The sequence below is a fragment of the Canis lupus genome, chromosome 35, assembly GCF_048164855.1.
Source record: "Canis lupus baileyi chromosome 35, mCanLup2.hap1, whole genome shotgun sequence".
Taxonomy (NCBI): domain Eukaryota; kingdom Metazoa; phylum Chordata; class Mammalia; order Carnivora; family Canidae; genus Canis; species Canis lupus.
In genome coordinates, this window is record NC_132872.1 from 14,726,408 (window position 1) to 14,744,465 (window position 18,058).

Genomic DNA, 18,058 nt, shown 5'->3' on the forward strand with positions numbered 1-18,058 from the left:
ATTCGTTCAATTAAAAGTCATATTTATGTTTCATCGTCTCCCTAATTTGTAGTATAATTCCACAAATACATTAGGGACTCCAAAAATTCTTGTTGACTCATTGATGGCAAGGATGGTTTTCTGGTCATTTTCACTCCTTCAGCACATAGATGGCTTTTGCTGATCACCAGGACAGTTTTTGAATAAATAAATAAATGAAAAGAATAGAGTGCTACGTTAGGACATTACTTACTGAAGCCACAGGAGGAATTAGGATTAGCAGGAAGGCTGAGTAAGTAAGAATAATGAAAGAGTCCTGCCCTGGAAGCCTCTAAAGAAGCCTCTAAGGATTAGCCAAATGAGGGAGGAGAGGTCATTTCACCTTTGGTCTCTAGTATTATTACCAGTAAGGCTCAAGGCTCAGAATAGGTGATATCTCTATGATTTTAGAGCAGGAAAAGGAAAGGGATGGAACATGGGTTCAAGTTTCTACTCAGAGCTAGCTAGGGATGGGTCCCCAAAGAGCCTGTCCAATTAAAAAAAAAAAAAAGTTCTCTTAAAAAGAGAGAAAAGGGTTCATTCTAACAGATTTTCGAAATTCACTGCTGGAGTTGATTAGACATTATTTTATTCAGAATTTTTCACATCTATGTTCCCAAGTGAAATCACTCTGTAACTTTCTTGTTCTTATTGGGTTTGGGAATCAATGGTAAAAAAGCTTCATGAAGTTAGATTCAATATGTTTGTCTTTTCCTAACAATTTCTTAAATTCATCAATATATTTATATTTCCTCCAAACAGGACACTTTCTTTTTCTTTTCCTGGACTGTTATGGATAAACTTTCTCTCACTCTATTGTTTAGTCCTGGTTTATTTAAACAAGAATAAAATTTTCTCTTTTGCTTCTCATTTCCTATATCAAAGAGCATTTTCCCGGGAAGGTATTTTTCTAATTGGAATCCTTAATCCAATTATGTCCTCAGAGGGTTTTTGTTAAATATTTCTGTTCTACTTTTGGGCATAAAAAAATTAGTTGGTATGTAGAAAATTACATGTTGGATGTTTTCTTTTTTCCCCTTCAGCTCCTTGAAAATATCACTTTATGTCTCCAGGGTTACTGTTGAGAAATTCAATGTTAATATGGTTTTCCCCTCTTATATGTAATGGGCTTTTACTTTTTAAAAGCTTTGAGAGTTTGGTATTTATTCTTAGTGGTCAGACATTTCACTACAATGTTTCCTGCTGAGGATTCTTATCATTTATTTTTTTTGGCATCTTTGTAAGTCTTTTAAAAATTGAGTCCTTCGGTCTTTATTTTTAATTTTTTTTATTTTTTTTATTTTTTGGGAAATTCTCAAAATCATTTCTTCAGATTTTTCCTCCCCTATATTTTTTTCCTTTCCTTCTAAAATTCCAATTTTATGACTTTTGACCCATATCACTTAGCATTTTCATATTTATTTGTGTCTATCTTTTTTTACAGACACCTTGTTTTGATATTCCAATTAGCTAGTTCATTTTTATCCGTTCTACTCTTGATCTTTATTTTATTTATTTTTTTATGCTCTGTGTCACCAGTTGATTTTTCTTCATAATGGATTATTGCTTCATGTTTCCAATACTTTCCCTTATTATTTTTAGTATATTTATTAGACTACTTTTAAATGATTCGTCTGGTCCATGAATTCTGCTTCATGGGGTCGGGGGGATCCAGTGTGTCATTTGATGAACAGTACTTGTGTTCCTTGGGATACTTCCAGATGCTGCCCAAGAGCTCACATTGCCCTGAGGTTATTTGTGGATAACCTTGATTGCAAATACAAAGTGGAGAAAGAGGGAAAAAAAACCTCAGGCCTCAGTTGGATTGCTTCTGGTGATTCTTGGGAGCTGGAAATACTACACTGAGGCAGGTAGTCTTTGGGATTACAAATTGGGCTCTCTCATTCATTAGGTGTTAACTCCTAGGACTCCAGAACACCTCCTGTCCATCCCCTCACAGGGCCTCAATTTATTTAACAGCCTCATCTCCAGGCAGTCATCATGCATTGTCAGAGGTGAGAGCCTGAGAGGCTTGGGGGGCTCCGGCTGGGAGGAGGAAATGCCTGGGTACCAGCAAGTCTATCAACGTTGTCACCTTCTCCTGTCTGCCCTCAAGCACTGCCCTGGGATTTTGCAGCTACTGATTTCACTTTTTCTGCCTCTTTGTGTCTCTGGCACAACAGAAGTGGAGCCAGGCGGTGGGGGCACAGAACAGGCCCAGCCTGCCAGGGTCTCACAAGCCTTTCCCACCGCTGATGGAGGCCGTGTCCCATGCCCTTGCTCCCAATCCCAGCCAGGGACCTGACCACCTTCTCTCTCCAGGAATTCCCTCCCAGTTTTATTTCACTTTTTTTGGGATCCATCAAGCCGGTCTCTCTTGCTTTTGTGGAAACTCTCAGGTCCTGGTTTGGCCGTCGTGGTCATGTGACATCTTTCCAGGAACAGACAACCCACCAGTGGCTGTCAGGGTCAACAGGGCTCCTACAGGACACATTAGGTCCTTTAGGTGACTCAGGCTCATTTCCTTCATTGTAGCTTTTATTCTTGTGTGTGTGTGTGTTTGAAAACATTAGAAGTTTTAAAAAATCTTATGCTAAATCCTAACATGTAAAATAGATAAGATCCGTGGTGTTTTCACTAAAGAAGGAATAGGGACCCGGGATTCTGGCTTCTATAAGCAGTGCTGCCCACCCTCCTGGGGAGCCCATAGAAATCTCCAAGGAACCCTGGAACTGCAGAAAACAGTCTGAAAAGGCACCACCCAACTCTTAGAGGGCGACAAGATCTATAGTTTCATTTATTTTTATTTTTTCTTGCTCCTGAGCAATCCGTTGAACATGAACAACGCTTTATTTCTTTTCTTACTAAATGCATCACTTTCTTCCCCCGTTTCTACGGGTAGGAAAGAGTAAGATTACGTCGTGGCCCTCGGGTTGATTAGCCTTCTTAATTTTTATGTGGCTCACGGGATCTTTAGAACCTATCCCATCTCAGCTAGATCTCAGTCTCAGGCAATTTCCAACAGTCTCAGGGATCTCGGCCCCATAAGTGAGTGGAAGGGAGCAATCAGCAGTGCCCCTAACTAACTCCAGGCTTCTGAAGAAACTGTATCGATGTGCAGGGGGAAGGTTATTGGTACAGACGTGAGAGCTGCACTTCCCTTCCGCTGTCACCCATCCATTTCATAAAACCACCCACCCAGAGAACGCTTCTTGGGCATCCATAGGAGAGTCCCTTAAGAACTGGGGTTTCCGTCTGCTCATGCCGGTGCCCCCCACAGGGCCTAGCATCATAAGCACAAGGTCAGAACTTTGACCAAGGGGATCAAAGAGCTTGCTTGGTCTTGAACCCATGGCTTTCGGTGGCCAAAGTGGGCAAAGCCATTCCTGAACTTCTACGGCCACTGCCAAGACGTGCAACACAACCTTCTTAGAGCGTCCTCCCAGCTACCCTCTATCTCTGCACCTGCAATCAGAGACTGTTCACTAGTCCCGTGGCCCCGATCTCTGGAGTGTGTGGAGGCCAGCCCTGCCGGCCAAGGCCCGATGGTGACCGAGAATGATGCTGACATTGAAGACACAAGACTAATCTGTTTATTAGGTGTGTTCAGAGAAGTCGAGGAGGGGAATTTTTGGCCAATAAATAAATAAATAAATAATCGGACCAGAGGAGGCTCGGGCTAGGAAGGAGCTGGGGGAGAGGAGGCGGAGTCTTTGCATAGTTCTCGGGGACACAGGTGGCGGGGGGCAAGGCGGGTTCTCAGCGGAAATGCGGCACTTGCAAAAACCAGAAACTGGGAGGCTCGGAGAAAGAGAAGGTCGGAAGGTGACTAACTATTTCTTTATCACAGAGACGGTGTGTGGAACCTTCATGCTCCCTCCGGGGAGGCGGGAGGCAGCCTCTCACATGATCTGCCTGGGCATCCCGTACCCCGTCATGCCGGCCTGGGAGGCCCCCTTGTTGCTGCCCATCTGCAGCCCGATGACGTTCTGTCCCTGGCGGAGCTGCTCCTCTGAAAATCCTCGCCGATTCTGCTGGGCTTTCCTGGGCAGAGGAAGTGGGGTGGAATCATGTCATGCGGACGGTTTTCCAACCCTTCGCAAGACACGCGGTTAGACAGGCTCTCCTGGGGGCCGCCAGACAGACACGAGGTCCACCAAATAGAGCAGGAGGCCCTATACTGGGCTACAGTACTGGCAGGAATGAGGGCCCTGCCCCGAGCTGTGGCCCTGCCCCGAGCTATGGCCCAACCCCAAGCTATGGTCCAATCCTGGACTATGGTCCTACCCCAAGCTATGGTCCTGCCCTGAGCTATGGCCCTGCCCCAAGCTATGGCCCTACCCCGAGCTACGGTCCTACCCTGAACTATGGCCCTACCCCAATCTATGATCCAGTCCTGGGCTATGGTCCTACCCCGAGCTATGGTCCTGCCTTGAGCTATGGCCCTGCCCCAAGCTATGGCCCTGCCCTGAGCTATGGTCCTACTCCAAGCTATGGCCCTACTCCAAGCAATGGTTTTATCCTGAGCTATGGTCTTATCCTGATTTATGGCCTTACCTTGAACTATGGTCCTACTCTGATCTATAGTCCTACCCTGGGCTATGTTCCTACCCTGAGCTATGGTTCTACCCCAATCTCTTGACCTATCATGAGCTATAGCCCTATTCCAAGTGGGCTTTTCCATGATACATGAGCTCTCTACTCCTTAGATGATTAATTAATCCAGATGATTTTTCAGAATTTCCAGGAAAGAATCAGTGGCTTTCTCTCTGAGGACTTAACCCTCAGACAACTTTTCCTCTCACTCACTCTCTTACAGTTACCTCAAGCCCTTGTGAAAATTACAAACAGCTCTTCTTACAAAGCATGCCATTAATTCCATTCTGCCTTGCCCTGTGTAGGGCCAAGTATCAATGTTCCCATTGTAGAGCTGCAGGACCTAAGAGTCAGGAGGAAAAACGTCTCATTCTTAACCAGAGGTCAGCAAGTTTCAATAAAGAGTCAGACAGTAATTTTGGTTTTGTGTGTCAGAAACCATGGTATGTCACTGACAAAGCTGGGACTAAATCCAGAGTTTCAACATGCCAGTATCTAGGAAGTTTTCAAACCAGGTTCATTTAAAATGACACAAACTGGTACCTTTTTATAACTGTCTAGAAGAAGAAAGAGGGGTGAGGGAAATGTAAGGCCAATTATTTACTACAAAGTGCTCTTTGGTCTTCATTGCCCACTGAGCTATTGTGTTGAGTTCAAGCTCCGTTGCTTCCCCTACCCCTGAAAACAACAACAAAATAAATCCTTTACGGACGTGACCACATAATACAATATCCGGGCCAGGCCACTTTTGAAAGTGAGAGTGACTATTATCAATAAATTCACTGGGACAGCAGGACATATTGTCCCTTCACTGAGTGCAGGAAAAAGCAGAATAAGTAAGTTGACTTGGGGCTTCTTAGATCATAATAAAACCAAGTTCAGACCTCAAGCCACCTCTGAGAATAGCCAGTCAGTCCTGCTCAGCCTCTGGAGAAAGCGCATATGGCCAGAGCTGGAGAAGAGTCCAGGTCTCTAGCAGGAAACACTCAACCATGTCGGCCCCGGGCAGGCTGCTGGCCTCAAGGGCAGCATGGGCCTGTCCTTGCTCTCGGGAATCAGCTGTGGGACAGGAGTGCTTGCTCCTGAGGGCTCGTGTTGCAATAGCCTCTGGGGCTTCAGATGCCCTCGCTTGTAAAAATCATCCTCTGCTGCAGGGGAGAGGGGTAGGGGCAGGGAGGCAGGAAGGGATGTTCACCTGTGAAACCAGGAGGGCTCTCCCCTGTAACAGCCATCATCCTTGGTGACTGCAACGCTGCCGAGAGCCATCAGGGTCCTCTGCACAGCTGCCATGTCCTTCCCTGCAAGTCAACAAAGAGAGTAAAGCCAACCCGGTGTCAGGCTTTCCAGAGGAATCTAGGATAGGGCTGGCCCTCTGGGAAGGAAGTTCTGATAGGAGACTGTAGGTGGTCCCATCCAAGGGGGAGGGATAGCAAATAGTTCTCAAAGTCCTGAAGCTCACCATAGCACAGCTTCCCAGGAAGGAACAGAAATCACCTGCCTCGTCTCTACAGGACTTGCCCAGTTTCTCATCCTTTCATAGCTGCTGTAGGAATAAAGCGTTCCAAACTCTTACGTGCTCAGATATATACGTAGGTCCCCGCCCTGGGCAGAGGCCCCTGCCTCGGTGGGTTCTACAGGCTGTGGCAAGGGGAAATCCTGGGGATAGGCTCAAGAGCTGGTTGGCAGAAGAGGATTTGTCTTGGATGGATTAACTGTGCCCAACCCCAGGTTGGCTCCTCTCTTTTTTATTTTTTCTGGGTTAAAAGGGTCTAAAATCACCCTTGTGCATCTGACGGAGTACTTACTTGGCTCTGGGCTGGCGGCCAGAACATGAAGAAAAGCAAATGACAGAAAGCACTCGATGTGACACAGATGATAGGCCCTTTCTGTTGTGTAGCTTGGAAGGAGCTAAATGGAGATAATAGAGAGCTGGCTTGCAGGTGTGTGTGTGTGTGTGTGAGAGAGAGAGAGAGAGAGAGAGAGAGAGAGGTGTGGTGTGCCCTTCACACGGTGGGAGGGGAGGCAGTGTCACCTGAGGAGCTCAGGGACACTGAACCCACAGAGAAGGCAACCGGCCCCCCAGGTCAGCCTGTCCTCCCACCTCCTTTCCTCCCTTCCAGCTGACCACTGCCCTGGACTGGGAAAGGCGCTCCTGCATCGTTGGCCCTGATTTAGGGCCAGATCCACGCAGGGCACAAGTGTGGAGAGCAAAGTTTAAGGCACGGGGTTGGAGCGGCCCAGGGTGTTCAGCGGGGCGGGGGGCAAAGCTGTGAAAGTTAAGGACAAACACAGACAGGCCCTGTTTGGGGGCACCTGGGGGGCCCAGGCGGTTAAGCATCGGACTCTTGATTTCGGCTCAGGTGGTGATCTCAGGGTCCTGGGATGGAGCTCTGTCCTGCACAGGGCGGGGGTGGGGGGTGGGGGGTAGGAGGATGGGGGTCTGGCAGGGATTTGGGGGGCCTCCGTGCTCAGCAGGGAGACTGCTGGAGATTTTTCTCTCCCTCTGCCCCTCTGCCCATGCATGCACACTCCCTCTCTCTCAAATAAATGAATACATCTTAAAAAAAAAAAGGAGGGCCCTCTTTGCACTGAGGGAACCATCTGTGGTCCGTGCAGCCGGCTGCCGCAGCTGGGTCACCAGGGACCTCAGAATCACAGGAGAAAGGCAGATGGAAAGGCGGCCCGGGGTGGGACTCTGGTGGAGTAAGCAGTTGAGGCCCACGGACTCCACTTCAGGATGTGCATCTATTCAAAGGGGGAGAGAGACAGCACATCCTTCTTTCCCTTCCTTCCCCCCTCCCCATTAACCACAGAGCAATTTCGGGGATCCTGAGGCCCAGTGCGGGGAGGGGAGGCCATGCTGTCACAGGAGACCCCCCCCCCGGGGTGCAGGGAGCAGCTGGGGCGCTGGAAGCAGAGTGCTGGGCAGCAGATGGCCGGAGGAGGCCACACGCCAGAGAGCCAGCCTGCAGGTGGCTCCGAGAATGACTTCTCTCCATAGATAAGAGCTTTTCTGTAATTGTCACTGTGTAATGTGTTCCCTCCACCCGTTTTTTTTTTTTTTTTAAATAGAGCTGCAGTGATGATATTCTGAAGGATCATTCTGGAAAGAGGCAGAGAGAGGGGCTGCTCTTAAATCGTGAGCTATCAGAAAGACGCTAGACCATGACTAAGCACAGGAAGTGTAGGGTAGGCCACGCATCTGGACTCTGTACAAGAAGCACACGGGACATCTGTTTCTGGTGGTTGGAAAGAGCCAGGCCGGTGGGCCCAGGAGCTGGGGGAATGTGCAGCCAGACACCCAGCAATCCAGCCACGGACAGTACCCCAGAGCCCCCCGGGGTGCAGCGGCAAGCTGTGCAGGAGCACCGACCCGACCTCCCCAGCCTCCTCCGCCAGCCCCTAGCTGGAGTACACACCACAGGAGGCCAGCAGGGAGGAGGGGAAAGAGCTGGGGGCAAGGGTCAGACACCCAGCAACCCAGAGCTCTTTACACCCCCCATCCCCATCCTGGAGAGCGGAAAAGGGAGCAACTCCGTGATTGGGAGCAGGAGAAGCTAGGGAAGGGGGCTGTATCCGACAGGACCACATGGGGGAAGTTTTTCTTTTTCTTTTTTTAAGTTTTTAGTTATTTTTTCGAGAGTGAGAGAACACGAGCAGGGGGCAGGGGCAGAGGGAGAGGGAGAAGCCAACCACCTCACTGAGCAGGGAGCCCGACTGGACTTGGAACTCGATCCCAGGACCTGGATGGACATGACCCGAGCCGAAGGCAGGCGCTTGACCAACTGAGCCACCCAGGTGCCCCGGAGGAGCTTTTCTTAAGAAAGGTCCCGAGGCAAGAGATTTGAAATAAATTCTAGGCTAGACACTTCATTATACATGACCTCAACCCAGTGGTGTTGATATTATTCCCTCTGGTGTACGGATGGGAAAACTAATCCAGGAGGTTAACTAACCAGCCTAGAGTCACTCAGCAAGGAAAACAGAGCCTGGCTGTAGCTCAGGTGTCAGAATGCAAAGTCCACCAACAGTCCACTAGGCCACCATCTCCCAATGGTCCCCCATCACAGGCTGGTTGGGATGGCATGTTTCTTGATGATCCGAGATGATATGAAGGGGTGGCAAGGGTTGCTTCAGTGCCAGGCTAGAGGGTAGGCATTGAGGGGACAAGACCCGGTCACGGTTCTTGGTCCCCATTAGTTCAAGGGTACCAACCCCAAGGACCATAAAGTCTGAGTGTTGTTGTCTGGAATCATTTCTCCAGGTCTTAACCCAAATAAGGTTAAAACAAGAGGAAGAGTTGGAGCCTAGAGTCCCCCAACCATGTGCCAATCAAATTTTTTAAAAAATTTTTTTATTGGAGTTCAATTTGCCAACATATGTGCCAATCAAATTAATCATTGCCAAGATTCTAGGAAACACTGAGCAGAAATCTGCCTCTCTAACTCTGCCCAGCTTGCTTTCCGCTCATGCCTGGTGAGCTTTCTCACAGACGTCCCTTATGCGGAGCCCCAGCGCTCGGGGATTGATGGAAAGGACGAGGGCCTTTTCCCAGCTTCCTGTCTCTTCCCAGTTCAGAATTCCAGATCACATGCTGTTGCAGGGAGGGGGCCGTTTGTGGGAGCTGACTTCTGCAACCAGGGGCCACATATTCAATGGCTAAAGGAGTAATGAGGTCAAGGAAGCTCTGTGAATCTTGTCACCATCTGCCTAGAAAACGGCATTTCAGAAGGAGGTTTCCCAAGCCTCTTGGGCTATTTACGGGATGCTGCAGGGGAAATCGCTTTAAAAATATGAATTTTGACATCATTCCCCTGAAAGACTGATTCAGCAGGCCTGGAGGGAAGCCTGGAAGTTTATATTTTTAATAAGCTCCTCGGGTGATTTACACTATCAGGCAAGTTCCAGAAACATGATGACTGTCAAACCAGACTGATCATCCGAAACACCTGAGCATGTTAAAAATTCAGATTCTGGAACAATCTCTGGGGATGATTCTGAAACAGCCAGATGGATAGGCAAGCACTGCTCCAGCACTTTTTTTTTTTTTCCCCACTTTTTAAAAACATCGCAACGTCTGGCACATGGCGAGTATTACATGACATTCCTTAGGCAATAACGCCTCCCTTCAGAGAGATCCTCCATGGAATCAAATGGTAAAGTCAATAATTGGAAGGGCTCTGATCCAAGTTGGGAGCCAGCTCAGAGTCTGGCAGCATGGAATCTCTGCTCCCTGAAAGCTACCCCTAGATATTTTGGCAAGACAGCTCGAAAACCACTGCTCAGGGCTATTCTTCCAAGAAAAATAAAACAAAAAACAAAAAACAAAAAGAATGGTTCTAAAAGAAGTACCAACTAGTTGGGAAGTGCTGGGAATTTTCTAGATGCTGAGTCCTTGATAGTGACCTACAATGGAGATCACTGCTCTTAAAAAGAGAAGTGACGTATGGACTAGGAGGTACCAAATGTAACATTAACAGCTCAGCATTTGGATCCCGCAAGCCGGCCTCTCCTCGTCTCCTCTTATGGGAGGCGCTAATATTATACTTACAATTCTAGAAAATGCGACAGTCGTATAGTACAGTAGCCTCCTTTGTCTACCCTGGCAGACCTCTTCTCGGGGGTCTTGACACCTGAGTGTGCCCTCCCTCCTGCATTATCACAGAGCAGTGTTTCCCCCAGTGTGGTCTTGCACTTCAAACTACGAAATGATAACCTCCGGGGGCGGGGGGCAAGGGTATCATTAGGTTCCCTGTTTCCCCAACCCAGGATGTTTTTTTTTTTTTTTTAATTTTTTAAGTAAGAGGCTCCATGACAGCATGGAGCCCAATGTGGGGCTTGATCTCACGACCCTGAGATCAAGATCTGAACTGAGATCAAGAGTCGGATGCTTAACTGAGCCGCCAGGCAACCTTACTACCCATAAAGTTTGAGTGCAATTACCATAAGGACACTTAAACAAGGATTTTGTTCTCTTGAATTTTTTTTTTATCACTTTTGTGATATTTTATGCATGTCTCTGGAAAGAAAAAATAATCGAAAGGGTAGAAGAGAAAGAAGACCACAGAGAGGTCACTGGGTCAGGTAAGTCAGACTGAACGCTCTATTTTCAATACTAAACGTTTTTTACTGTTTTCAGGCAAAACTCTTTGCTTCAGAGCTACTTCCTTTTTTTTTATCAGTCTTGACTAGTCTTTGTTACTTTTGGAATACTGGCTTCTTTTTTCATCTTTTCTGGGATCATTTCTGATTTACCTGAGTGATAACTTCGGCATGGCCCCAATTCTCTATTTATGGTAGAGAAACTGTTGCTACAGTCAAAGGAGAAATGTCCAAGAGTAGGTTGGGCCTGCTCTGTGAGTTGTATGGATTTTTGTTGCTTGCCTTCCTGGAGACACTCTGCAGGGCAGTGGTTCTCAAAGCGGGGTTCCCATGCCAGCAGAAGCAGAGTCACCTATAAATTAGTAAGCAATGCAAATTCCTGGGTCCTACCCCAGATTTAATATCTCAGAAACCCTGGGGTGCGTTTCCCTAAGCCCGCCGAGTGATTCTGATGTAGACTGGAGGTTGAGAACCACCGCTGAAGGGGAAACCTGCCAAACATGATCACGAGCAGACCTTGGGGTAACTGAGCTGACAAAAGAGGAGGCTGCCAGCAACAGGCATGTGTGATGACTCAAGTCACTACAAGTACCTCACAAGATCCCAAAATGTCTCTCAGGCTGGGTGAAATGTTTCTTTGCTTTTGCTGTTAAGGAATGACACACACAGCGTCACCTCCCCAGAGAATATACTTGGACCTTACAGGTACTCCACCCCCCGATGTAAACCGTACTCCCCCCTAACTCCTGGTCATCACGCAAGGGGAACTGGGAGAGGGCAAAACCACGGGTCCAAGATCCCTGTCAGTAGGACTACTGAGAAAAGTAATCAGACAATCGCCTTATCAGAGTCTTGCCTGCTCTGATATTCTAGAATTCTACATGTCTAATGCTTGCTCAGCATGTGGCGAGGCAAAGAAACCCAAAGGTTAGTTGTTGATGGTCTTGAAGCTGGAGAAAAAACGAACATTTATTAGGTGTCCATTAGCCAGGCATTGTACACGCTTAATCCTTATAAGAACCCTCTGAGGAAGGTACTAGACCTATTTACAGAGAAGGAAACTGAGGCTCTTGGAAGCTAAGAGCTCACAATGCTGGGATGTAGCTAAAGAGTTTGGACCATCTTCCTGACTCCAAACTCATGCTCTTTTCACTGCACCGAGATCTTCTGGGTCTGGAATTGGCAAAGCGACATAATATGGGGAAAGACGTCAAGAGGGTAATGACTACAAGATAGAAAAATGTCAAAAAAGGCAAAGCCAGTCCCTCTGTGTTAGAGAATGGCCGATGCACCAAAGACACCCCAGATGATAGAGGGCAGATGTCATCCAGGCGACCTTACCGGCTTCTGTGTGAAACCATTAACGGAGTCCATCTGTCCCAAGACAGAATCTGTGCCTTCCCAGCCTTGCTCCTGCTGCCCTCATTTCCCATTTGTCCTAAAAAGGACAGGCCAATGACAACAGTAACTTTTACACTGCCACCGCGTATAATGCTCTATATTGCCAGACACTACGCTACGCACTTCTAACGCATCATCCAATTCCATCCGCATGTCAACCCTGTGAGATAGATACTATTCCCCCATTTTACAGAGAAAAAAATCCCCCCATTTTATATGAGAAAAATCGAAGTTCAAAAAAGTTAACTGATGAGGGGTGGAGGAGAGGTGTGAAGTAGGCCATCTCGCTTCTGACTCAGAAACCTGCCTTCTACTAGCTTCCAGGGTAAGTTTTCTTGGAGTCTTTTGGACCAGCGCATTCCCCAGCTCCCACGTGTTCTCGCTCATTCTCTCTGTCTCTGTCTCTGTCTCTCTCTCACGAACACGCACACCTCCTTTTCCTGCTCCCCTCTCTTCCCCTTCCCACTTTCCTTGCACAGGAAAGACACTGACGTCAACCTCCGGAGCGCTGTCCTGAGTCATGGACAGCTGAGATGGCCCCACTGCTGCCCCTTCCCGTGCCCACAGCAAATCCAGAAGGTGCCAGGCGGTGGCCTTCCCTCATCCAAGAGGAAGACTGCTCCAGGCTCCAAGCGGCCCTCACTTCTTCCCCAGCCCTGGCGGAGATGGCTCCCCCTCCCTCCCTTCCTCCCTCCCTCCCAGGGGACCTCCAGGAGCTTTGTCTCTCATATCCCTGGGATTGGCTTGTTTTCTGGGCCATTCTGCCCTGGGTTCCTTTTCAAAGCCCGAGTCCCTTTATTCTGGTATCTCCAAGTCCATTTCACACATTTCACTGTGCCTGGAAAAGGGGTTCCAGGACAATGGGTCCACCCATCCGGGGGCCTCTGTGTCTCTAAAAAAAACCCCAAGCCCTACATGAGAAGGCCTCCAGCAGCTTTATCCACCCACAGCATCAGAGCAACATGGGCCACGGGGGGGAGGGGGGCGCGCAGGCTCCTGGGCAGATGCCAGCAGGGAGGCGGGCAGGGGGCACGGAGGCCTGCAGCGTGGGGGCCGCGGGCAGCGCCCGGAGTCGCCCTGCAGAACGCGGGGAGACGGCCCAGCTCCTTGCAGCCTGCGCCCGCCTCGTGGCGTCCCTTTGATTCCCGCCTGCTCAGCGCCACGCAGGGGCGCGCACAGCCCGGAGGGCCCAGCCCAGCTCCCTGCGTCCCCAGGGCCTCACCCAGGCCCAGCCCGGCCCGGCCCTCCCGCCTCCGCCGGAGGCCCCCGCCGGGCCACCTCCTGCCGCACCGCGTGGTACCTGCGCCGCCGGCCTTGTCCCCGACCCTGAGCCCCTGAGCGCCCTGAGCACCCTGAGCATCCTGAGCGCCCTGAGCGCCCTGAGCATCCTGAGCGCCCTGAGCATCCTGAGCACCCTGAGCACCCTGAGCACTCTGAGCATCCTGAGAGCCCTGAGTACCCTGAGCATCCTGAGTACCCTGAGCACCCTAAGCATCCTGAGCACCCTGAGCGCCCTGAGCATCCTGAGCGCCCTGAGCACCCTGAGTGCCCTGAGAGCCCTGAGTGCGCTGAGCACCCTGAGCGCCCTGAGCACCAATTGCCACTAATGCTCGGGATGACCAGGCCTGATCCTCCGTCCTCACTGTCCCACTGGGGGCCCTGGGGCCCCTGCAGGCCACCTGGACACTCCTGAGCACCTGCTTTGCCGCTGCTGGCCATGGCACCCTCTACCACATTAGCCACATTGCCCTTGGAGCCAGTCTCCTTCTCTTCCTTTTAAGCTTCCTACTTTGCGCCCCAGGGATGAGACTCCTCAGCGTCAGCCTCGTTTCCTCTTTTCTAGAAGCCTTAACCTGGCCTGGAGCCCACCTGGCCACTACCCTACCTCGGGCTACCACAGTTTCTCTCACGCTTCTTGACGCCCGCTCCCCCTTCTCTTAAGAAGCATTAACCTAAAAGGCTGGGGCAGGCGGTGTAGACCTCCCCTGCTCTGTTCATCAGGGGCCATCGCCCACCCCTCCCCTCCCCTTCACTGCCAGCGCCTTCCGGGTATGGTGTTTACCTGCCTAGTCTTCGGCAGGTAAAAACATCGTCAGTCCCATAAGGACAGGAGAGCACACTCAGGGGCCCCGTATCCCATAGACCTTCTGCTTTCTTCCTCTTCCTACACACTTCCTATACTGGGGGGGGGCTCACCCTTCTAGTCACATGAACCCTGTTGTGCAGGGGCTCCATCCTTTGTCCCACACAGCCCCGACTCCCCCTCCTCCTCCCCTCAGTCACTGTTAGGGCCCAACAACCTGCTCTGGGCGCAGGTGAAGGAGGGAGCCTCCTGCCCGAAGTGGGGTACACTGGTTGAGGCCCATCCTCTGGCATCAGAGTTGGGGCGTGAGCCTTGGCTGCTAATTGCCAGCCATCGGACGTGGTAACCGTGGACAAGCCTCCGCTCCATCCTCCAGGAAACCGGAAAACACCACGTCACCAGTCCTAGGAGAGCGGGTTGGCCCTCGCACCAGGCCCGCTGCGTGGGAAAATGTCCACAAGCAGGGGCTCTCGTTATCAGCTGGGGGAAACATCATAGCTCTGATCTAAAGAGCAGACCCCACAAGCCTGGAGTGTGACGTCCAGGAGGACTTGGAGGCGAGCGCCCACCAGGCCCCAGGGCCTGACCTGCAGGCCCGGAGATCTGCGCTGCTAGGCATTGGCAGAGCGCGGTACACTGGTTGGTGTCTTAGGATTTTAACAACTCACCAGTGAAGGAGACAGGAAATACCACCGGCCCGGGCATCCTACTGGTTGGACCACTGACAACACCCAGTGGCAGCGGGCACCGAGAGCAGGGCCTGCCTGGCAGCCCGCCTTCACCTAGTCTGTCCCCAGGGCCTACACGGTTGCACGCAGGCGACAAGCATTTGGGCCCAAGGGCACCTCTAGGCGCTGTGACCGTGGGTCCCAAATTCTCGGGCACAGTCTCCCAGTCACATCATGTCCCCCGACAACGGTGGATTATTAAATATGTCCGGAAATGTGATTTGATTTTTATGCCTCATAAGACTTCTTAAGTCACCAATGTGAAAGAAACAAAAATCATGTCACACTCTCTGAGCAGAATACATATCTGGGAAGTAGAGTCACTGAGCCCGGTAAGAGGTTGGGGTGCTCTGGATTTCTGGGCTTGGAAGACAGAGCTGCGCCAGGCGGCTTTGTCTGGAAGCCCTGCCGCTGGTGAGTCAGGAGCGTGCTCACCACCTCCCTTCTCTTCCAGTAGCTACCATTTGTGCAAGAGTACGTTGTGGGAGGGGTAAGAGCAGTAAAAGCCATCCCTGCAACCATTATTGGCTTCCTGTCCTCAGAGGCTTCGGTGTCTGCTAGTTGCCCGACCCTGCCATGGCCTCGGGGTGTGTGTTCCCTCAGAGGGGACCCTTTTCAATAGAATGTCCCGAAGGGGTGGGGTCACAGCGGATAACCCCCCCCAGGAGTGCACACACACACGTGCACACACACGTGCACACACACACACAGGCAGATGCAGGCAAGAACAGTGTGAGCAGGTTTCACAGAGGAGGAGGGGACGTGGAGGGGGACGGGAACAAGGCCCCGGGGCTGTTTACCTTCCCACAGATCCACCGTCTGAAAAATGTCAGTGGTCCTGACCCCGTAGATCTCTGCTGCTTTTAGGAACTGGGAGATTTGCTCCATCTGCTTAAAAGCCATCTTCGACTCTGAGATCTTGGGAATAGGCTCCTGTCCGGGTGGGTATAAACTGTTTATCAGCTTGCACAGGACCTGAAGCGGGAAGGGGAGCCAGTATCAGTGTTTCCCTTTGTACGAACCGGTGGCTGAGGCAGAGGAATCCCAGGCCCCACAGGGCACGCCTCACAGGTTTGGGCAGCGGCAAGTCTTTGGCACCCCATGCAGGCCCCGGCTCGGCTCGGGGCTGGGTGGCCCGGTTCCCACAGCACATCCCAAAGCCCCAGCTGGCCTGGCTCCCAGGGCTGCTCCTGACCGCAGTGGGTGCTGCAGCCCAGGCATCCCCTTCTCGCCCTGCTCCTCCGGGCCTTTCTCTGGCCTTTCTCTGGCGGAGGGAAAGCAGGTCTACAAATAGGGAACAATATGGGGGATGGGGCCTGGGGTCCAGACTTCCAAGGGAGGGAGGAGAAGTCAAATAGTAGAATCTATTACTATGTCCTCTATGGAAAGGCAGATCCGAATGAGGCTTCCGTAACTCATCCCCTGTGTGCCAGCCACGGATACCAGGACTGGACCGGGGACTCCCGGATGCCTGGAACCCGGGTCCTGGGCAACCCAACCGAAGCGACACACAGCTGTTATGTAACCGTGCATGGCAGCCTGCAGACGGGATGGGCCCGTTCCCCTCGGCAGGCCCCAACCCCCAGGCGCCCAAGAGCATCGGGTCCAGCAAGGATCCCCTTCGGTTTCTGGAGATCCCATGTGTTCATCAGACATTCACTGCCTCCAGGCAGCAGGGCCCCGGGAAGGGAAGGGAAAGGAAGAGGGGGGGGTGGTTAGTGTCCTCCATCCCTTCCTTTGTTGCACCTTGTAACTAACCCAAACCCCGGGGCCTGGGGAAGGACGACCCCTCCCGGAGCTGATGGACCAAGAGGCTGGAGAAATCCTGATGGGGGTCCTTCCCGGGCTTCCCTTCAATGCAAAAGGCTTCCCCTTTGGCACTAAGTCCCGGGGCAGCTGCCCGGTCTCGGGGGGATGGGGATGGGGATGGGGATGGGGATGGGGATGCGGATGGGGATGGGGATGCGGATGGGGAGTGCTGCGGCCTGCTCCGGGCTGCCGGGAAGGGCGCAGGGGCGCGCAGCCCGGGGGACCCCGGCACGCCCACGCCGTGCCCCGAGCGAGCGCCAGGAAGCCCCGGGGCCCCGGGCCCGCGCCGGCCCTTACCGTCCCGTCCATTAACCATTGCTGAAAGTGGGCCCTGCCGGGGGGCGGGTGCGCGATGTCCTCGGCGCACTGCAGGATGATCCAGTCCACCAGCTTGTTCTCCAGGTCCGCGTCGTACTTCTGCTCGATCTTCTCCTGCACCTCGCGGCTCAGGCCGTAGCTCGGGCCCCGGTTCGCCATCTCGGGAGGAGCGCGGAGGCCCCGCGCCGCAGCCGCAGCCACAGCCACACAATAGCGGCGGCGGCCCCGCGCCCCGCGCCCCGCGCCCCGCGAGCGCGGCCCGGACGTGCTGGGCGGCGGGCGGGGTTAGATCCCGGAGCCAATGGAGCCCCCGGCGCCTCGGCTACCAGCGCGCAGGACCGCGCGGCCACGCGCCGGGGACTCCAGAATAAAGCCCTGCTGCGGGGGGGGGGGGGGGGGGGGCTGGACCGCCCCTCCCCTCCCGGTCCCGCCTACCGACGGGTGAGTGGAGACGATGCACGCGGGCGCACCACCAGGCCGAGCTCCCCGCCCAGCGCCTCTCCCCGCAGCACGGGGCTGGGGGTGGTCGACACCCGCCCCCCTCCCCCCCGCCCCGCTGCAGAAGCACTTTGCGAGCCAGGGATGCGGAGGTGGACGAGCAGGTCACGAACTGGCAGGCGGGCAGGCCGCCTTGACGGTCACCTGCGGATGCTGCGCGGCGCCCGCAGAATGGTCCCCGGAGCCGCTGGGAGTGTCCCCCCGCCCCGCACACAAGGGGCAAGTGGGGGCCGCTGCTAGGAGCCCCCCCCACCCCCGGTGTCACTCAAGCCCGCCCGCCTCGCCCCCGCTGAGAGCTTCTTTCTGGCTACACAATTCTTTCCCCTCCTGGGGTGGGAGGGGGAGGGGGGTGAGGGGTTAGAGGTGGGGGGCAGGGCCGACTGTCTAGCAGAGCAGCCCACGGGGGTGGGGGTGGGGGTAGAGGTGGGGGGAGGGCCTATTGTCTAGCGGAGCAGCCCACGGGGCTGGGGGTAGAGGTGGGGGGCAGGGCCGATTGTCTAGCAGA

The 18,058-nt window shown here is 52.6% G+C and overlaps 1 protein-coding gene across 1 annotated transcript; it reads right to left on the reverse strand.

The window, feature by feature from the left end:
• Positions 1-3,588: 3,588 nt before the first annotated feature.
• On the reverse strand, positions 3,589-17,316 carry TAGLN3 (transgelin 3). The gene is made up of 4 exons (XM_072812575.1): positions 17,035-17,316; positions 15,729-15,903; positions 5,810-5,912; positions 3,589-4,062 (listed from the first exon to the last, which is right to left on the reverse strand). Exons 1-4 carry the CDS (start codon positions 17,212-17,214, stop codon positions 3,921-3,923), a joined length of 600 nt encoding a protein of 199 aa, XP_072668676.1. The 5' UTR covers positions 17,215-17,316; the 3' UTR covers positions 3,589-3,920.
• Between the last annotated feature and the right edge of the window lie 742 nt (positions 17,317-18,058).